The following is a 17,801-nucleotide window of genomic DNA, read 5'->3' on the forward strand; positions in this document are numbered from 1 at the left end:
GGAAATAATGCTTAAATTGTGATATATAGTGCAAAAAAATAAAAATAAAAACGATTGTCTACATACGCTTGCACACAATTTGTGTGTCTACTTTCTGGAGCGGATGTGCACGGCTTTGCCTGGCTGTCACCATCTCTCGTCTCTCTCCACAACTAGATAATTCGTCTTTGAGTTCAATGAGTGGAGACATGAACTGATACAGACAGCGAAGCCTCTTTTTTTTTTTCCTCCCACCTTTCATCGTACAACATATTTTCAGCTTTGCAGCTTTTCATCAAGACGAATAATGCAACGATGAGTCAACCTCCGCTGAATGAGTTCATTCCCCCTCCGGAGTGCCCCGTTTTTGAGCCCAGCTGGGAGGAATTCGCCGACCCTTTTGCGTACATCAACAAAATACGACCCATTGCAGAGAAAACTGGCATCTGTAAGATCCGACCACCGCCGGTGAGTTGCTTTTATTTTTAAAAACGTATTTTAAAACAGTTATTCTTTGTGTGTGTGACCGTTAGGGTTTGGAACGTTCTTGCTCCGGCGCGCGCGGCGGCCGTTGATAATTTAGCAACGGCAAAGTTGTGTTTTTAAAGACAGGTTTTCCAACATGGCGGATTGCGGCTCCCCCCCCTCCCCCGAGTTGAATTGTCAGTTAGCCCTGAGCTCGGAGTGTTTGTGTGTTTTTAAACGACAGTAAAGCCTTTATATTATCAAGTTTTATAACTTTAATTTAAATGTAAAATAACAGACATAGCAGATGTGATTTAAAAAAATAAATAAATACAAACGCCGAAGTTTGAAGTCTGCATGCAAATATAATGAGTGTTTACGTTAGCGCTTCCTGGACTGGCTACACACACTAATACTTATTATTTAATTTTATTATTTTTTTAAAATATATAACATGTTAGGTTAACTTCCCCCCTACATTTTTAACAGTAGTGTGTGTGTGTGTTGTAACCTGGCTAACGTTAACCAGGCCCCGCAGTGATCATCTCAAACGCTGGGAAACGTTACGTACGTGCTCGGTGACCAACTGTTTATGGAGAGAGGAGAAGGTCGCTGCTCTGCTCTGTTTTTGTCATTTATTTATTTATTTATTTATTTGTTACACCTGAAATCTATTTTTTAAAAAGTAGTTATTGGTAGCCTAATATTTTAGACTTGTAGTAATGTTATTTTAATGATAACAACTCTCGGACGTCTTATGTAATAGTGTCTTTAATCAAATTTAGATGATTTAAATTCTGCCATAATCCACATACTAATGTCAAAGGAGACCGATATATAAAGTCTCTTAGGACAACATGGAGATTATATTAGATATTCCTCACATTGACCTTATTTCTGAGGGCACATACTTTATTATTATATGTTGTTGAAGGGTGTGTCCAACGCAAATTAGATGAAGGGCAAATTAAATAAATGGTTATGTCATGACTGATGGCTAGTGCAGTTTCTGATCAGAGGTCCTGGCTATAGAATAGTTTTTTATTTTTTATTTTTTTGTGTTCTGTATGCCACCAAGATAACATGAGACATGTCCCTTTTTTTGGTAGTAGAAATGAGGAAGCTGTAAAAGCACATTTTGCATAGTTACACAGGCCTGGTAAGGGTGGAATAGGGTGGGTGAGGGACTGGCCTACGTTTAATGGCACGGCTGAAAAATGCATAGCTCATGTAAACAAAAGAAGGCAGTGCTGGTCCCTCACATTGGCTAGTTTGAGGAACTATTGGATTTTAAGCATTGTACCCTAGATTTTTTTTTATTTTTAGAAATACTTAAAGGCTACTACTCTCTATCCTTTTAGAGCTTTTAAGATCTCACTGCAAGTCGTTTGGATTTACTGGCATCTTTTACGGCTGTCGTGACAGGTTTTAAAGAGCAGGGTTTAAACTAAATACCATATGGTTTAAAAAAAGTTCCTTATGCAACGCCTGCTTCTTTAATACACGCCTGGTAACTAATTCATGTTGCAAAAAAAAAAGGACAATTCACATTTTAATTTCAAATAATCTTTCAGGTCAAACTCCACAATTTGTGTCCCGCCCTGTGTAAAGCACCATTGTCTCTAGGCGTGTTTCGTGCACCAATAAACAGTTTGAAGGAAATTTGGCTGCGGGTTGTCAACCAACAAGTTTAAAATCCTTCAGCAGTGTGAGTGTGAGCTCCTCCATAAGGGAAAGTTTTCACGTTTGTTTTGTGTGTTTGAATAAAGAGGATCGAGTTGGGAATCCTGCAGGCTTGTGTGCTGACGGCACACAGTGTGTACATGTAATGTAACGCCCTGTGTCTTTTAGATACCACCTGATCTTCTTTTCTTTGTTTCTCTTTTCTCTTCTTTTTCTCTTTCATAAACAAAAACAGAAAGTGTGTGTTTTGGTTTTTTTGCACCTGAACCTGTATTTGATCAGTGATTTCTGGGAGCACAGTATGCGGTCAGTGTTTTCTCCAAAGGTTTTGAACTGCTCATGTTTTGACTGTTGACGTTGGTAGCACATATGCAAATGATTTTTTTGGTCATATCTTTAAGCCTGTTTGTGGTTAACTCCTCACCATTCATATTTGTCATTTTGGTGTTTGGCGGACGGCTAGTCGTGTTGTGGTCAGACATGTTTCAAAGCAATTGTTTTCCTTTTGTGAGCGGGCATTTGTGGTTCTAATCCAGCTTTGTCTACACACGATAAGGTGGTGGTAATGCAGCTATTGTTGTCCCCACCCTGACCGGCATTTCCATCCTAGTAAAGAAGAGAAAAAAAGGCTGTCCAGACCCAGCGAATCTTGGACCATATAACTTGTCATAGTGCTAATCCCACAGCAGACGATCGGCTATAAAGAGAACAAAGAGGGGGGGGACACACAGTATTTAAGAAATAGTGTGATGTTAGTTGAAGTTTGAACTGGATCCAGAGCTGTAGCCTAATTTCCAGGCCCAGCTGAGTCAGGTCACATGATCAGTTTACTTGGTGATATGGCACATTGCAGCGTGGTGTCAGTGTGAGTTTGACTCTAAGATGGGAACTCTAAATCTATGACTTATCTCAGTGCTGATAGCTTCATTTAATTATGATACATGTGTAATAATACACTGATGTATCCCCTCAAACGACTCTGTTCTCAGAGTAAATCAAATTCAAATTTTGTGCAAATATTTCAAGATCCAAAGTGTAGGTTTAGGTGTTGTTTTGGAGCGATATTAGACTGTTTTGGTTCATCTGGTTTAGACCAGAATAGAAAACATTTGAATATTTGTACATACCGCGTTTGAAGGACAAACCTGAAACCTGAAACTCGTCTCTAAGATAAGCGTTCTCGTCGGTTCCTCCGTGTCAGAAATGACTCTGTGATGCGGGGGAACCTTTTTGTTTACATAGCTGGATTATTTCAGCTTAATGTGTTTTTGGAGTTTTGTTCCCCATTAATAACGGCTCTTAAGCTCCCAAAGTAACAATACAACCATGTCAGTCAGTGACTGTGCATGCCATTATCAGCTTCACGCTGGCCCAGAAAGCGCGCTTTCTGTCACATCCAAGGACACAGTTTCGCAACTTCTTCACATTTTTGTAAACATTCTCGCTGAAGACAAATTATCAAGAATGTGGTGTCACACATTTAAATGATGTTAAGCTGAGATCATGTTTGTTCCACCACCAGACACCATTTTCTTTAGTGTTGCAGGAAGTTGTGGTCTAGCAGGAGTAGGTTTTTTTTGTTTGTTTTTTATACTGGTGTGCAAGTGCATTAATATCAGACAGTCATGTCGGTGTTTAGTCTGTCAGTAAGACGGGAACAGGCAGTAGCGTGATGTTTTCGAGGGATCACACCCTGGTGTCACTTACGATATTTGATAAATAAGCCACGTTAATTCAAAGACTTCTTCCTCAAATCACACAAATCAACGTTGCACAGCATGTTTGCACGAACGCACTACGACTTCCTGTTAGGGATGAGGATTATATTTTATCAGGGGGGGTTGCATCTACACACGTTTCTTTTGGAAACATGTGACTCGGCTTTGCCAAAGATCCATCATTGAACCATTGTTTAATCTGGAACCGGTTCCCAGCTCGGTTCTCAATTCCCGACCCCGGTACAGCTTCCCAGCACGTTTTCTTTCAGGTCTTCTTAGTCAAAGAGAAAACCTGCCAAGCCACCCTGATTGTCTACTACATGTAGAGTTCTTCTTTGTGTGAATTTGAAACTATGCTGGGAATGTTTTATCTCTGTTTAAACTTTATGTTTGACTTTCGTTTAGTAGTGGGTGACCAATGTGTGTTTTTGTTCTGTGTCTTTGGTATTACTTGTTTATATCTGACTCTGTGTTGATACTTGAAATGTAACCTTTTGATTCTTGCATGTCACTGAAAAATCAATAAACAAATCTGGCCAGAAAACCTGCCAAGCCTGCCTGTGTGGCACTAATGTTATCATAACAGGATATTTACTTTATTAGTTTTGCGCTCTATAAACATGCCGGCACTGATGAAAGCTGCACGGTTCGGATCAGTCGAGTTGTAATCGGTTCACACCTGCATTCAAGAGCAGTCTTGTTGGTTTACTAGAGAAACGGCAGTGTGTCGTGGTTAATCAGGATTATCTTTTTATTCCTTATTGAGGATACATGTTCAAATGTAAGCAGTTCTCAGCGTTCCTCTTGTGTTTCCAATCATTTTTTTGTCACATACTCATAAATGATGTATTAACAAAAACCGGTGCTCTGAATTGTTTTATAATCGTTCTTGGAAATGATTTATTTTAAGGTCGATCCCACATACACTGTCCTGCAGCTGTACATACAGACGAGTGCTCCAAATCTGAGGCTGAAAATAGTCTGCAATAAAACAAAAAGATGTACTCTGTAACATTTACCACACATTTGTGTCCAGCTGGTGTTTGTAAATATATATATTCATGACCTGTTTTTTAAAGATTTTAAGTCTACAAGTGGATCTAATACCTTTTGAGCTCGGAGCCAAGAAAATATTCATTCAAATATTCACAAAATTATCTTTTGTATCTTATCCTCCAAATGTGTTTCGACTTAAAGCTCCCATCACTCCTATGGGACCTTTCTTGTTGTACATGATGTACTCTTTGTTACAGACTGACAAATCAAACAAAACTTGTTTTTCAAAGGCGTCTGTGACCATCAGAGATTTGGTATCATTTTGTTTAATAAAATGTTTGTTTTCTTTAAATCCTCTCAGGACTGGCAGCCACCATTTGCTTGTGATGTCGACCGACTGAAATTCACACCACGGATTCAAAGACTTAATGAGTTGGAGGTAATTAATTTGTTCTGTTGATATATTTAAGACACAAAGTGCAGTATGTGTAGTCACAAACAATGGAAATGTAAACATTTGTCTTCAAATCTGATAAATCCTTGTGAAGCTGTGAACATCTGGATAAAGGTTTTTAAAGAACTGTAAGTCATGTTTAAGTCATATTAACCTCAGTTTCTTTGTGTTTAGGCTCAGACCAGAGTTAAACTCAACTTCCTGGATCAAATAGCAAAATTCTGGGAGCTTCAAGGATGCACTCTGAAAATCCCTCACGTGGAAAGAAAGATTTTGGATCTTTACCAGCTGAATAAGGTGCGCGCAGATCCTCAGTTCACCATTTATTCATGTTTATTTACATATGAATGTAGAACAGCTTTCCACACGTACTGATTGAATACATCTCTTTTTTCTTTTCCTCTCTCTCTTTCCAAGCTGGTGAATGAAGAAGGCGGCTTCGATGCAGTCTGCAAGGACCGGCGCTGGACTAAGATATCAGTCAAGATGGGCTTTGCTCCAGGCAAGGCTATTGGCTCTCATCTGCGGACACACTATGAGAGAATCCTCTACCCATATAACGTGTTCCAGACTGGAGACCATCTGCCTGTACGTGCAGTCCTTTATGTTTTCTTTTCTCAGTAGAGCAGCAGTGGCTAGACTTGTTGTTCACAGTTGAGTGGATGTTTATTGGAACAGTTTAAAGTCCATTTAAGAGCCTTTTTCCAGCTACAGTTTTTTCTTTAATATAAATTTATAGGTACTGCCCCGAACTCCGTCTCTGCCAGCTCAATGCACACAGTATCATCATTGCTGACAGTATTATTTTGAGGGGAAGCGGTCGTTTGACCTGGTCTTAGTTATGTCCACAGAAACTACGGCCAAAAAAAAAAGAAGCAGTGCCAAGTATCGAATGTTTGTTCTCTTACTGAGGCGTCACAGTGCTGATGAAGCAGCGAGACACAGTTATCAAAGTTTACTTTGGGCTTCAAGTACCACTGTCTTCAGAGATTGTACAATCAATGTTGTACAATCAGTACAACATCCAACAAGTATCAAAAATCATAATCATACAGCCTATCGACAAATATTTACTAATGTTTTACGTTTCGCTTTTACAGATTGAGGTTGGATTTGAATTTATCTTTGTCGCACTGGTTATAAAACTGAGGGGCAGTGTTGGGTTCAAATTGACAGGACAAAAACCACTGGCACCATTTTAAAATTTGAAGATTTGTCGATGGCTCTCCACTTTTAAAATTGGCACTTCTTGTGTTTGGTGTCTTCTGAAGAAGTATAATGAAGGGGTTGGTAGGAGGAGCTGTGTTGTATTGACACTTTGATCCCTTGAAACCTTGACCTTGTTTTTTAAAAAAAGGACCCAACAAAGGATGTTAATCTTTTTGAAATATTGTGTGTATGCGTTGGTTTAAATGCATGTAGTCAGCGTTGCTCAGTGTTCGGTATCACTTTGATCACATTTACCTGTTTTTCTTTGCAGAGAGCCACCTTGACCAATGACACTAAAGATAAGGAGTACACCCCGCATGACCTGCCTCAGCGACAGTCCGTCCAGCCACAGGAGACGTGCAGTATCGCTCGCCGAGCCAAACGAATGAGATCTGAAGTGAGTTTGATCTCTCCTTCCGTCGTCTGACATGTTTAATTCACTATGCGTATGATATGTTAATGTGTTTCTGATAGCGTGACATTTTTAACAAACGCAAAACACAGGAACGATGTGACAGAACACTGATCTATGTCTGTATTTGGAGTGTGGCCATATATTGTCCTTCACGTCTTATTTTGGAGCCAGTAAAATGTGCAATGTTTCACTCTCTGACTCTCGCCGTGTCTCTGACAGAGAGGCTGTGTTAAAACCGAAGTTTGCGAGAATCGTCCTAATCTCAGGAGGAGGATGGGAACGTGTTCTGCCAAACCACAACCAGGTGAGAACGAAGCACAGCGAGCAACAGAAAGAGTTAAAATTAGTGACACTGTTGAACAAACATAAAGCGTCCACTGAGTCTTCATCCATGTCTTTCAGTGAGGATGGCCGTCACTGAGATCAAGCAGGAGCCCGTTGAACCCATCGAGTACAAGGATCCGACAGTTTATGAAAAAAACAGATTAAATAATCTAATCAAACCTCCCGAGAGTAAAGTAAGTATGTTGCTCTGTGTTAACGTTTATCTCGTTTGTGGTGTCACATATCACAGAACAAAGGCTGATTGTTCCGTCTAACTCAGGTGGACCAGTACATGTGCCTGGTATGTGGCAGTGGGACTGCTGAGGACCGCCTGTTGTTGTGTGACGGCTGCGACGACAGCTATCACATCTTCTGTCTAATCCCTCCCCTCCACGACGTTCCCAAAGGCGACTGGAGATGTCCCAAGTGCCTGGCTCAGGTGAGCTGCAGACCCTCCGCCCGTAGGGAGACGAGTCCCTAATTAGGAACAAGAGTCTGAGAGACGGTTATCCACAAATATAGTTCAACTCAAAGTGTTTTTGGTTTTGTTTTAACTTTATATTTTTTTTGTTACAGGAATGTGGCAAACCTGCCGTCGCTTTTGGCTTCGAGCAGGCCGGTAGAAGCTACACCCTCCAATCTTTTGGAGACATGGCCGACTCCTTCAAGTCTGATTATTTCAACATGCCGGTTCATGTGAGTTTGCGTCACTTGTCAGTTGATATCTCTCTGTGGTTTTCAATCTACTCGGCCATTATGTTTTTTTTCGGTAATTACACTTCATCTCTGCTTTAAGTATGATTGTACTGTATATGACAGAGAGAGAGAGGGACACACACACCACACAAACATGGGATTTTGAAATGGATAATTATGTCTATTAATAAATAAATTTAATATAATGCGAGGGTTATGTGACTGGTTTAGCAAGGACAGATGAATTAGAAGATGAGAGCAGTGACCTTTTTAAAATGTGGAGAGGAGAACATCGACTCAAGAGGAAATTTTAGATTTTAAAGAGAACTCTGGTGCCTGCGTGTATTTTTCCCAAAATTTCCATGACGTCCGAACAAATCTGTTCATTGTTTTGACGATTCGACCATCAAACCCACAAAATATTTGAATATTAACTATTTATATCTCGAGCGTGTTTTCTGAGACTTGAGGGCAGATTTTTGAAGATCTTTGAGGAAAACAGTGCTCCACTCTCTTCCTCTCTCTGTTTTATGACTGTAACAGTCTGTAACAAGGAATGCTTTGATAACACACTTTCAGAGAGGGTCCTGTTTATCTTATCAGATGCTGTTCGCCCCTCACACACACACACTCACATCCTGTGGGTCGGCTCTTGCTGCATGAAAAGAGTCAAGGAGGTGAAGAGGTTGGAGGTCTGGCTGGAAGAAGCAGACCTCGTGAATGACTAGTTAGAGACAGAAAACTCGGTCTGTCCCAGTCTGTGTCTGTGTGTGTATGTGTGTTGTGGTGATGGTACAAACACTTTTCATCACACCGTATCATCTTCTTGTGTGTTTTTCAGATGGTTCCCACTGAGCTTGTGGAGAAGGAGTTCTGGCGCCTGGTCAGCACCATCGAGGAGGATGTCACTGTCGAGTACGGAGCAGACATCGCCTCCAAGGAGTTTGGGAGTGGTTTCCCTGTGAGGAACAGCCATTTCCAAGTCTCTCCGGAGGATGAGGTACAATCTGTCGTGTTAACGGGTTCTATATCTGTTTTTTATTCGTCTAGAAGGAAAACTAAAATACACACACTATCTTTGGGATTGTGTGTATTTTGGATTTTCATTTTATTTATATTTTATATTTGCACAACAATGACCCTCAGGATAAATATAGTTTACCTTCACAACCTTCAAAGATTGTCAACTTATGCCCAATAAACAATGATCAAAGCAAAATGACATTAACATTACATTAAATATTTAGGCAGGCTGGGAAAATCCACAACACTGATAAGTTATGTTTGTTTTCCAGAGCTGTATGTGAGTAAGAGGTTAAGTGTTAGGACCTGTCTCTGACCCGCAGCATTACCTGAGCAGCGGCTGGAACCTGAACAACATGCCGGTGCTGGATGCCTCGGTTCTGACTCACGTTACAGCCGAGATCTGCGGGATGAAGTTACCCTGGCTATATGTGGGCATGTGCTTCTCCTCCTTCTGCTGGCATATTGAAGACCACTGGAGCTACTCCATTAACTATCTCCACTGGTACGGTCCACTCTCTAAACTTACAGAAGTAAAGTAGAAGGCTTTCTCACACTAGGAACAGCCTGATGCCTGTTCAGTGTTTACCACTAATAGTTTTGACCGTATGTGCAGGGGCGAGCCGAAGACGTGGTACGGGGCCCCTGGTTACGCTGCAGAGCACCTCGAGTCAGTTATGAAGAATCTGGCACCTGAGCTGTTCGAGTCCCAGCCAGACCTCCTTCACCAGCTGGTCACCATCATGAATCCCAACACGCTGATGAACAACGGTGTCCCGGTAACCTGCTCGTTGTTATACTTTATCAGTCGTCACATTTAAATGTCTGAAAGCTCAGTGCACCATTTGTAATGTTTCCGTCTTTTCTGATTACCAGATCTATCGCACCAACCAATGTGCAGGCGAGTTTGTCATCACCTTTCCCAGAGCGTACCACAGTGGATTTAACCAAGGCTTCAACTTCGCTGAGGCTGTCAACTTTTGCACCATGGACTGGGTAAGAAAATCTGTTTGCGCGTGTGTTTGTTTGTATGTCGTGCCTCTGCACCGCCTGTGCTCCAAAACAGATTTTGCTGTCAGTGGTCATAAGAGTTGTGTGTTTTTGCTCCAGCGGTATTTCAGCTTTCATGCCGAGATGCAGCCCTAAGATGTTGTTCATCGTTCCTAAACTCTAACTCGACTATGATGTGTCTGACAGATGCCCATCGGCCGTAACTGCGTGTCACACTATCGCGAGCTGAGCAGGTACTGCGTCTTCTCCCATGACGAGATGGTTTGCAACATGGCGCTTAAAGCCGAAACAATGAGCGTCGACCTGGCGTCAGAGGTGCAGAAGGACATGACCATCATGGTGCGTGAGGAAGAAAAGCTAAGACACAAGATTAACAAGATGGTGAGTTGTTTTCTTTAATTAGAGTAGATTAACAGTTGTTGCAGTATTTCAGCACGTAATAGTGCAACAAAACACATTTGAGCAGTTGTTAAAATTTAAGTTGCCGTTAATTATTCAGTTTGTTGTGTCACTTTAGGAGGGTATGTCTGCACATCTGTCTCATTTATCTCCTCTGAAGCTCTAATGAGTGTGCATTTGGTTCCCCAGGGCGTGGTTCGGTCTCAACAAGTCGATTATGAGGCACTCCCAGACGAGGAGCAGCAGTGCTGCAAGTGTCGCACCACCTGTTATCTGTCTGGCATCACCTGCGCCTGCAGCCCGGGCAAGATAGTTTGTCTGCACCACGCCCAGAACCTCTGTTCCTGTCCTCATAGCAACCTGACACTCCGGTGAGCCTTCAGTAACCACGACAACTGAACAGAGTCGCTTAATGTTCGCCTCGCCATCATTTCCATTAGTTAAGCTGTTTCTTGCTTTCCTAAATGCTAAATTTGAATAATTGTGACAAAATCATGGCCACAAGTATGAACACAAGTAAATCCACACCCAGAACAACGGAGCAAAAATCAAACGAGCTTACATTTTCCTTTCTGAAGAGTAAAATAAACATCAAACCTGGTAGCGTTGGCGAAAACAAACCCTGTTTTACTGTTTCTGTCTTGGAGTAAAGAGGCCAAATTACACCAGGAAAGTAAATGTGCAGTTTATGGAGTAGTAACATGTGAATATGTAATAAAAAATGAAAAATTTGATTATTTAATTAGATTACTAAGATTATTTTGCTTGCCTGAAATAAAAACAGCTGTTAAATGTGTTAAAAGTGTTATTTCACAATTAGCAACAGGTCGGAGAAATATTCCTTTCGATTGAACTCGGCCTGTGTCGTCATTGCAATGCACATATTATTGTATAACTCGTTTTGTTTTGTCTCCACGCAGTTACAAGTTTACACTGGATGAGTTGCATCCCATGTTGGCAGCAGTGACGCTGCGTGCAGAGTCGTATAAAGACTGGCTCAGTGATGTGCAGGACATCCTGGAGAACAGAGGAATCAAGAAAAAAGGTTAGAAGTCGATGCAGTAAGAGTTTGTACTACAAAACTCAAACATGGCATTTAGCTCCCTTTTAACCCATTTTAAGGGGATTACTCATTCCTGCTTTGTCAGCTGAGCACACTAGATTATATCTTGTACTTTGCATAATATGTATTTGTACTGCGTTCTGGTCAGGTTTGGAAGAACTTCACGGTCTGGTGGAGCAGGCAGAAACCAAGGCGTTCCCACAAACAAGCCTTCTGGATCAGTTGCGCGTAGTCACCGCCGAGGCTGATAAAGTCGCTGCGATGGCACAACAGCTACTCAACGGAAAGAGGCAGACGAGGTACAAGAAGAGGAATGATAATGTTCCCTCCCAGTATGACTAGAATTTTTTTTATTTTTATATATTTTAGCTCTTTTAATCAGTTTTTGTGTGTAATTTTTAGGTATCGTTCTGGAGGAGGAAAGTCTCAAAACCAGAACGAGTTAACCGCGGAGGAGCTGAGGTCTTTTGTCCGACAGTTCGACAACTTGCCGTGCAGCATCCGACAGGCTCCTTTACTAAAGGTTTGTTAACTTGGATTAGACGCGTTTTAACTTTCTTTTTCATGCTCTTGTTTTGAAAAGTCAGCACATGTAAAACATTGTCTGGGTTTATTTTGGCTTTGTATGAAGTCTCTTCCCAGCAGTCAAATATTGGTCCCTGAATGCCTGTTAAATGTGATCTTCCAGGACCTGTTGACCCGGGTGGATGATTTCCAGCAGCGGAGTGAACGTCTGCTCTCCGATGAGTCACCCAGCCCACAGGAGCTGCAGGACCTGCTGGACGTGAGCCTGGGCCTGGACGTGGAGCTGCCTCAGCTGCCTCTGCTGAGGGAGAGGCTGGAGCAGGCCCGCTGGCTGGAGGCCGTGCAGCAAGCCAGCAGCAGGCCAGAAAGCCTCTGTCTGGACACCATGAGGAGGCTGATAGACCAGGGCGTGGGCTTGGTCCCTCACAGCTCTGTGGAGAGAGCCATGGCTCGTCTGCAGGAGCTGCTGACCGTGTCGGAGCAGTGGGAGGAGCGTGTGCTCAGCCTCATGGAAGCAAGGTGAGGCTGCGTCTCTGAAAAGCTTTTCTCGTCTCAGTTCTGGTTGTGAAGTTCCTCTCTGTGTTTCTAAACTACTCTGACATCAGACATTTGTATAAAACCGGAACATGTATGTTGGATTTACTAAAGCTCGTGTCCCTTCACAGACCCTATCACTGCATGGAAACACTTGACGCTGCTCTACAAGAAGTAGAAAACATCCCTGCCTATCTGCCCAACTGTCTGCAGCTGAAGGACGTCATCACCAAAGCCAAGAAATGGCTTCATGAAGCCGAAGCACTCCAGGTGAATTATATTTCAATTTAAGCCACACTGAACGTTCTTAGCACTTCATACTCGGTCAGAGATGGTTGAATTCGGATTATAAAACTTTGCGTCTATGCCTGCAGCTCGGGGGACGTATTCCTGTGCTGGACAGCCTCTCTGAGCTGGTTCTCAGAGCAGAGGGCATCCCAGTGACGCTTGACCCTCTGAGTCGCCTGGAGGCCCTCGTCAGTGACGTTCAGACGTGGAAGGAGAGCGCAGCAAAGACATTCCTACTGAAGAACTCCCCTTTCTCTCTCCTCGAGGTAAACGGATGTGAGAAATGTTTTAAAAGCTTTCCACACGTGTCAGGATCAAGAAATATACAAACGGTTTGTGTTTATGTTTTCAGGTGCTTTGCCCGAGATGTGACGTAGGGAGCGGGCATCAGAAGTCGAGATATAAAAAAGCAAAAGAAACGGCACAGATCAGTAAAAAGTCTTCGACAAAACTGGAGTCTCTGTCTGACGTGGAGAGAGCGCTGTCTGAGAGCAAGGACTCTGCCTCTGCTGTGAGTGAAGCTCTGCTTTGATTTCCCACGGCAACAAGCCTTCATGCTTCAGACAGTCCCCAATAAGCTCGTAGCCCAGAAGTATGTGCTGCCCGAGAGGCATAAAGTAGTGTGGCCATAAAGTAACAAACACTTTACTGTTTCAGCACAGTCTGGTGATGTTACTTTGACAGCTTTTATTACAATAGTGGGTCATGAGACCCGATCTTCGGCTCAGATTGTAAACTGAGAATGTTACGTTTTCTTCTTCCTCCTCAGATGGCCACTCTTTCTGAAGTTCGCCACAGAGAGATGGAGATCTTGTTGGCTCTGCGCGCTTCGAACGAGTCCAAGCTTCTTCCTGCTGAAAACTGTTGTGCACTTAGTGTTTGCGTTTGCCAAAACGCCCCTTCGGGCGCCATGGTGCAGTGTGAGCTCTGTCGGGAAGTGTTCCACTCCGGCTGTGTCACGACGAACGCAGACCTCGATTACGGCCAAGCCTGGCTTTGCCCGTTTTGCCAGCGGTCAAGGAAACCCCCACTGGACAAAGTCCTGCCCCTGTTGGCTTCGCTGCAGAGGATTCGGGTCCGGCTACCAGAAGGGGACGCCCTACGCTTCCTCATTGAGAGGACGGTGCGATGGCAGCACAGAGTCCAGCAGGCCTGCACAGAAGGAGTGCTGGAGAAAGTGTCAAAGATGGTCAGTGGAAACACATGTTGAAAATCTTGAGCTATGGGATGGCGTTATGGACCCACCGTTCGTTGTCAAATATACTGAAGCTGATTGTTTATTGTTTCAGGGGAGAACTGGACCGGGAGTATCTTCACATCTGACTCAGGAAATAAATGGCTCGCTATTTCATATAGAGCACCAGTCTGTTCCACTTCAGGGTCAGTGTTAAAGCTCAAAGCACGTTGCAACAATAACACACTATCTCATTTTCTCTGTATTCCACCTCTGAGCTCTCTGTTGCTCGTCATATTTGTCGCAGGTCTCGGTCCTGAGCTGGAGGAGCTGATGGTGGAGGGATTTCTGCTGCAGGTCACTCTGCCTGAAACCGAGCAGCTGTACAGATACCTGCTGTACAAGCTGGCCCCCCTGCCCCCACACAGCAGCCCCTGTGAGAACAACACAGAACAGGACCAACCATCTCCGAGGGGGAGCCCCCACCACAACACGGTAACGACAAACGCGATACGTTCATTGGTCCTGGATCGTATTCTCGATTCTCGCTGACTTTGTGGCGTGTTTATTGTGACGCAGAACCGAGATTCCAGTCTGAAAAAGGAGGCGGTGAACGGTCAGAGCAAAAGGACCAAGCGGCGTAAGGAGAGCTCGGACTCTCAGCACAGCGAGAAGGCCAAGAAGTGCTGCAAAAAGAAGTCTAAGAAAAGCAAAGAGAGGAGTGAGGAAACAAAGAAGGCCTCTCCCACACACACAGTGTCTGACCCTTCCCCTTCAGACTCGGAGGAGGACTACTCGCTGTGTGCTGCACCGTGGTGCAGAGAGCCAGAGGGTGACGAGGTTTGTTTTGTTCAGATTTATGCAAAGTGAGAACACTACAAGACAAAAGCAACAACATTATTATTATTTTTTTAATCCCCCTCTCTCTCTTTGCTGCTTTTCAGGTAAACTGGGTCCAGTGTGACGGCACCTGCAATCAGTGGTTCCACCAGGTCTGTGTAGGACTGTCTGCTGAGCGAGCAGAGAAGGAGGAGTACATTTGCATAAGCTGCACACAGCCGGACTACAGCAGAGCAGAATAAAGACCAAAAAAAAAAAAAAAGTGACTTTTGAAGGATCAGCAGTTTTGTTGCAAGCCCCAGCACTTAAAAGTGCACACCTGAACTCTGTGTGCTCCTGTGGCTTCTCCCTCCCTTTACCTTTTCTGGCTTGCCCTTAGTGAACATGGTGCTATTCACTGTTTTTTCCCAGAGTCACAAACAAAAAGACTTCTGTCACTGTTTTTCTCGTCACGTGGCTGTTTTTTTTTGTTTTTTTGTTTTTCAGCCAATCCAACTTAATCCTTTCTGAAACTTTCCAAGACTTTATGCAGGTGTACAAAAATGGCAAACCGTTTCAAAAACCAACAGCGCAGGGATTTTTCAACCAAAAAATAAAATTAAAAAAAGTCAATTTGACATCACATTTTAGAACTGCTTTTTTTTTCTTTCTTTTTTTTACATGCATCTGAACAATGTGAAACTTTATCTTTTCTCTTGTAGAGTAAATATTATTTATCTAAGCAATAACTGAACCGATTAATTGAGGTTCGGTTTTCACCTGAGCTATATTTGTGCTTAGAAATTCTTTGATAGAATGCCTTCTCGAAGCAAAAACCCTGATTCAATTCACTTTATGAGTCCTATGATATTACACAGTTCAGTTAAGATTTGTGAACGGAAATCACTTGAATCCGAAACACCAGAGAGAGATTGACTGTACGACGTCTGATATGAAATGTGCAAAAGTTTTTGCACCTGAATATTTTGCCCACATCCCTCAACAAATCAAACTTTGATATAAAAGTGTGGTTCCCTTTTTTGCGCTGTTTGTCTTGTCTGTGGAGGAAGAGGGGGAAACAACGCGTCCCGGATCTGTTGTTACTGGCGTTAGGTGAGACTTGATCATGTTCACAAAATATGAATGAACTGTCCGACATCAAAGGAATGTACATTTTGTTTGAGGGTGGAGTTTCCCTTTTACGGTTTAGGATGAAAATATTGTGTTGGACTTAGATTTAACACAGACTGTGTGATTTATTTGCCACGGGTATATGACCTTTTTCTGCTCCTTTGGGTAAATAATATAATTCATATGTTGCAGTTTGCATTATAAAATAAAAAAAAAATGTTTGTTCCCATATGACTGGACTCATCAATCCTCCAATAACCACCACTAAAGGTATCCAACCTTTTTACGAGTAACTTATTACTATAGAAGCCTGTTCAGTTTCAGGGCGCCCTTGCTTCATTTGGATGTAATTACTGTGAAATTCCACAATGTTCTAAATCATAATCCACATAATCAGACTCTCCTGTCAGCCCTCAGATCAGTGCTCGTTGTCTCGTGGTCAGGTCTATATGTGCTTCGTTTTCGCCCTGATGTCACGGCAGTACTCGGGGTCAAAAGGCCCTCAAGTTCCCCTCTTCTCTGCAGTGTCACATCAGAGTTTGTTCTTACTAACTCATGAAGCCTCACCAGACATCTGTTGCTGCTGTCCTACATCTGCACGAGCAATTCTGTGAATTCCCTCGCTTGAAATGCTTGATAAACATTGCAGCAGTTACGATAATGTGGCGCCCAAATGTGCATCCTCATGCTTGGTTATTAAGATTGAAGATTTGTTTTTTGAATGAATGAATGTGCTGCAGGCTCAACAGTTTCCTCTTCCTGTCCAGCCTGAGCCTTTACCACTCTGATTTGCATCTTTTTGGCCCAGAAGCCTCACCGTCATTATTCACAAGAAACTTTTCAAGGTGAAGCAACATACCTGAAGATGGATGTTTTGAATAATCTCAGCCTCAGCCTGCAGCTGAGCTCCTTCTTGAGCTTCCAAAAAAAGGGTTGCACTCAGTGATGCAGTTCAGTCTGTTTGAGGCCGAAGCTAGGACAAAAAAATGATCAAATGCTGGTTTGCCTGAGCCTTCGTTTCCGCTCTGATGCTGCTGATTGCTTCAGTTGATCTTCCTCTTGACAGTCAGCTCGGTTTGCTGCACATTTCTTGTCACATTCCTTTTTGCCAGAAATCTCAAACTATTTCTGTCTCCTCCTTCTGTGCATGGAGACGATTTCAAAGGGAGGAGATTTCTTTTTTAGTTCAGCCGCCAAAGCTTCCAAGTTTCCAACTTGTGGATGTTCTCTTGGGCCATGTGCAGCTTTTTTTTCTGTCAGTTTTTTTATACATCCATAAACTGACCACACATTTACTGCAGCATTTGTAGCAAAAATGCAGATGTGAATTTAGACAGCAGTGATGATTTGAGATGGTGTAATTGTGTATGGAGCCTTGTCTGGCAGTACGGCAGCAGATACTTCTGTATTGCTTGGCAGATGGCAGCAGAGTAATGTTGGGCCGTACTGTGAGCTCTGCACAGACACCTCACTGACATCACCGATGCTCTTTTAATGAGTACCAATGGTGTTCTGGGCTGTATGAGTCAGTTAGACTTAATTTATGTGTGTGAATATTTCCTCTTGATTCATTAATATCTTCATGTAGTTCCTGCTGGTCGCCAATAGAGGTTGATAAAGATTGCAGATTGCCTTTTTACAAATAATAAACAGCTAAAAGCAGTTTGGTGTGTGGTGTAACAAATGTGCCTCAGTGTGGTTGTGAATATATCTGTAAAAAGGAGGACTGTTCCACACAGATGGTCTATTTCAGGAACTCAAAACATCAGCAGGAAACAATACAGAGTCTATACGTCTGTGGGGAGTGATGACATGCAAATTTTGTGCATTTTCCACAACCTCTTACCTCTCAGTGGAGCATTTCATTATGAAATATAATGCAGCCTACTGAAAAT

The 17,801-nt window shown here is 42.7% G+C and overlaps 1 protein-coding gene across 1 annotated transcript; it reads left to right on the forward strand.

Annotated features, from left to right (window-relative positions):
- Window positions 1-93: 93 nt before the first annotated feature.
- kdm5ba (lysine demethylase 5Ba) lies at window positions 94-16,135 on the forward strand. The gene is made up of 27 exons (XM_010753441.3): window positions 94-447; window positions 5,203-5,280; window positions 5,470-5,592; window positions 5,713-5,883; window positions 6,776-6,901; window positions 7,139-7,223; window positions 7,322-7,437; window positions 7,524-7,682; window positions 7,820-7,939; window positions 8,781-8,939; window positions 9,286-9,467; window positions 9,579-9,741; window positions 9,839-9,958; window positions 10,160-10,354; window positions 10,562-10,743; window positions 11,293-11,417; window positions 11,584-11,734; window positions 11,838-11,958; window positions 12,124-12,479; window positions 12,626-12,764; window positions 12,869-13,048; window positions 13,135-13,293; window positions 13,552-13,971; window positions 14,072-14,162; window positions 14,264-14,451; window positions 14,536-14,796; window positions 14,901-16,135. Exons 1-27 carry the CDS (start codon window positions 295-297, stop codon window positions 15,036-15,038), a joined length of 4,461 nt encoding a protein of 1,486 aa, XP_010751743.2. The 5' UTR covers window positions 94-294; the 3' UTR covers window positions 15,039-16,135.
- The last annotated feature ends 1,666 nt before the right edge of the window (window positions 16,136-17,801 follow it).

Source organism: Larimichthys crocea, chromosome VI, assembly GCF_000972845.2.
Source record: "Larimichthys crocea isolate SSNF chromosome VI, L_crocea_2.0, whole genome shotgun sequence".
NCBI classification, from domain to species: domain Eukaryota; kingdom Metazoa; phylum Chordata; class Actinopteri; family Sciaenidae; genus Larimichthys; species Larimichthys crocea.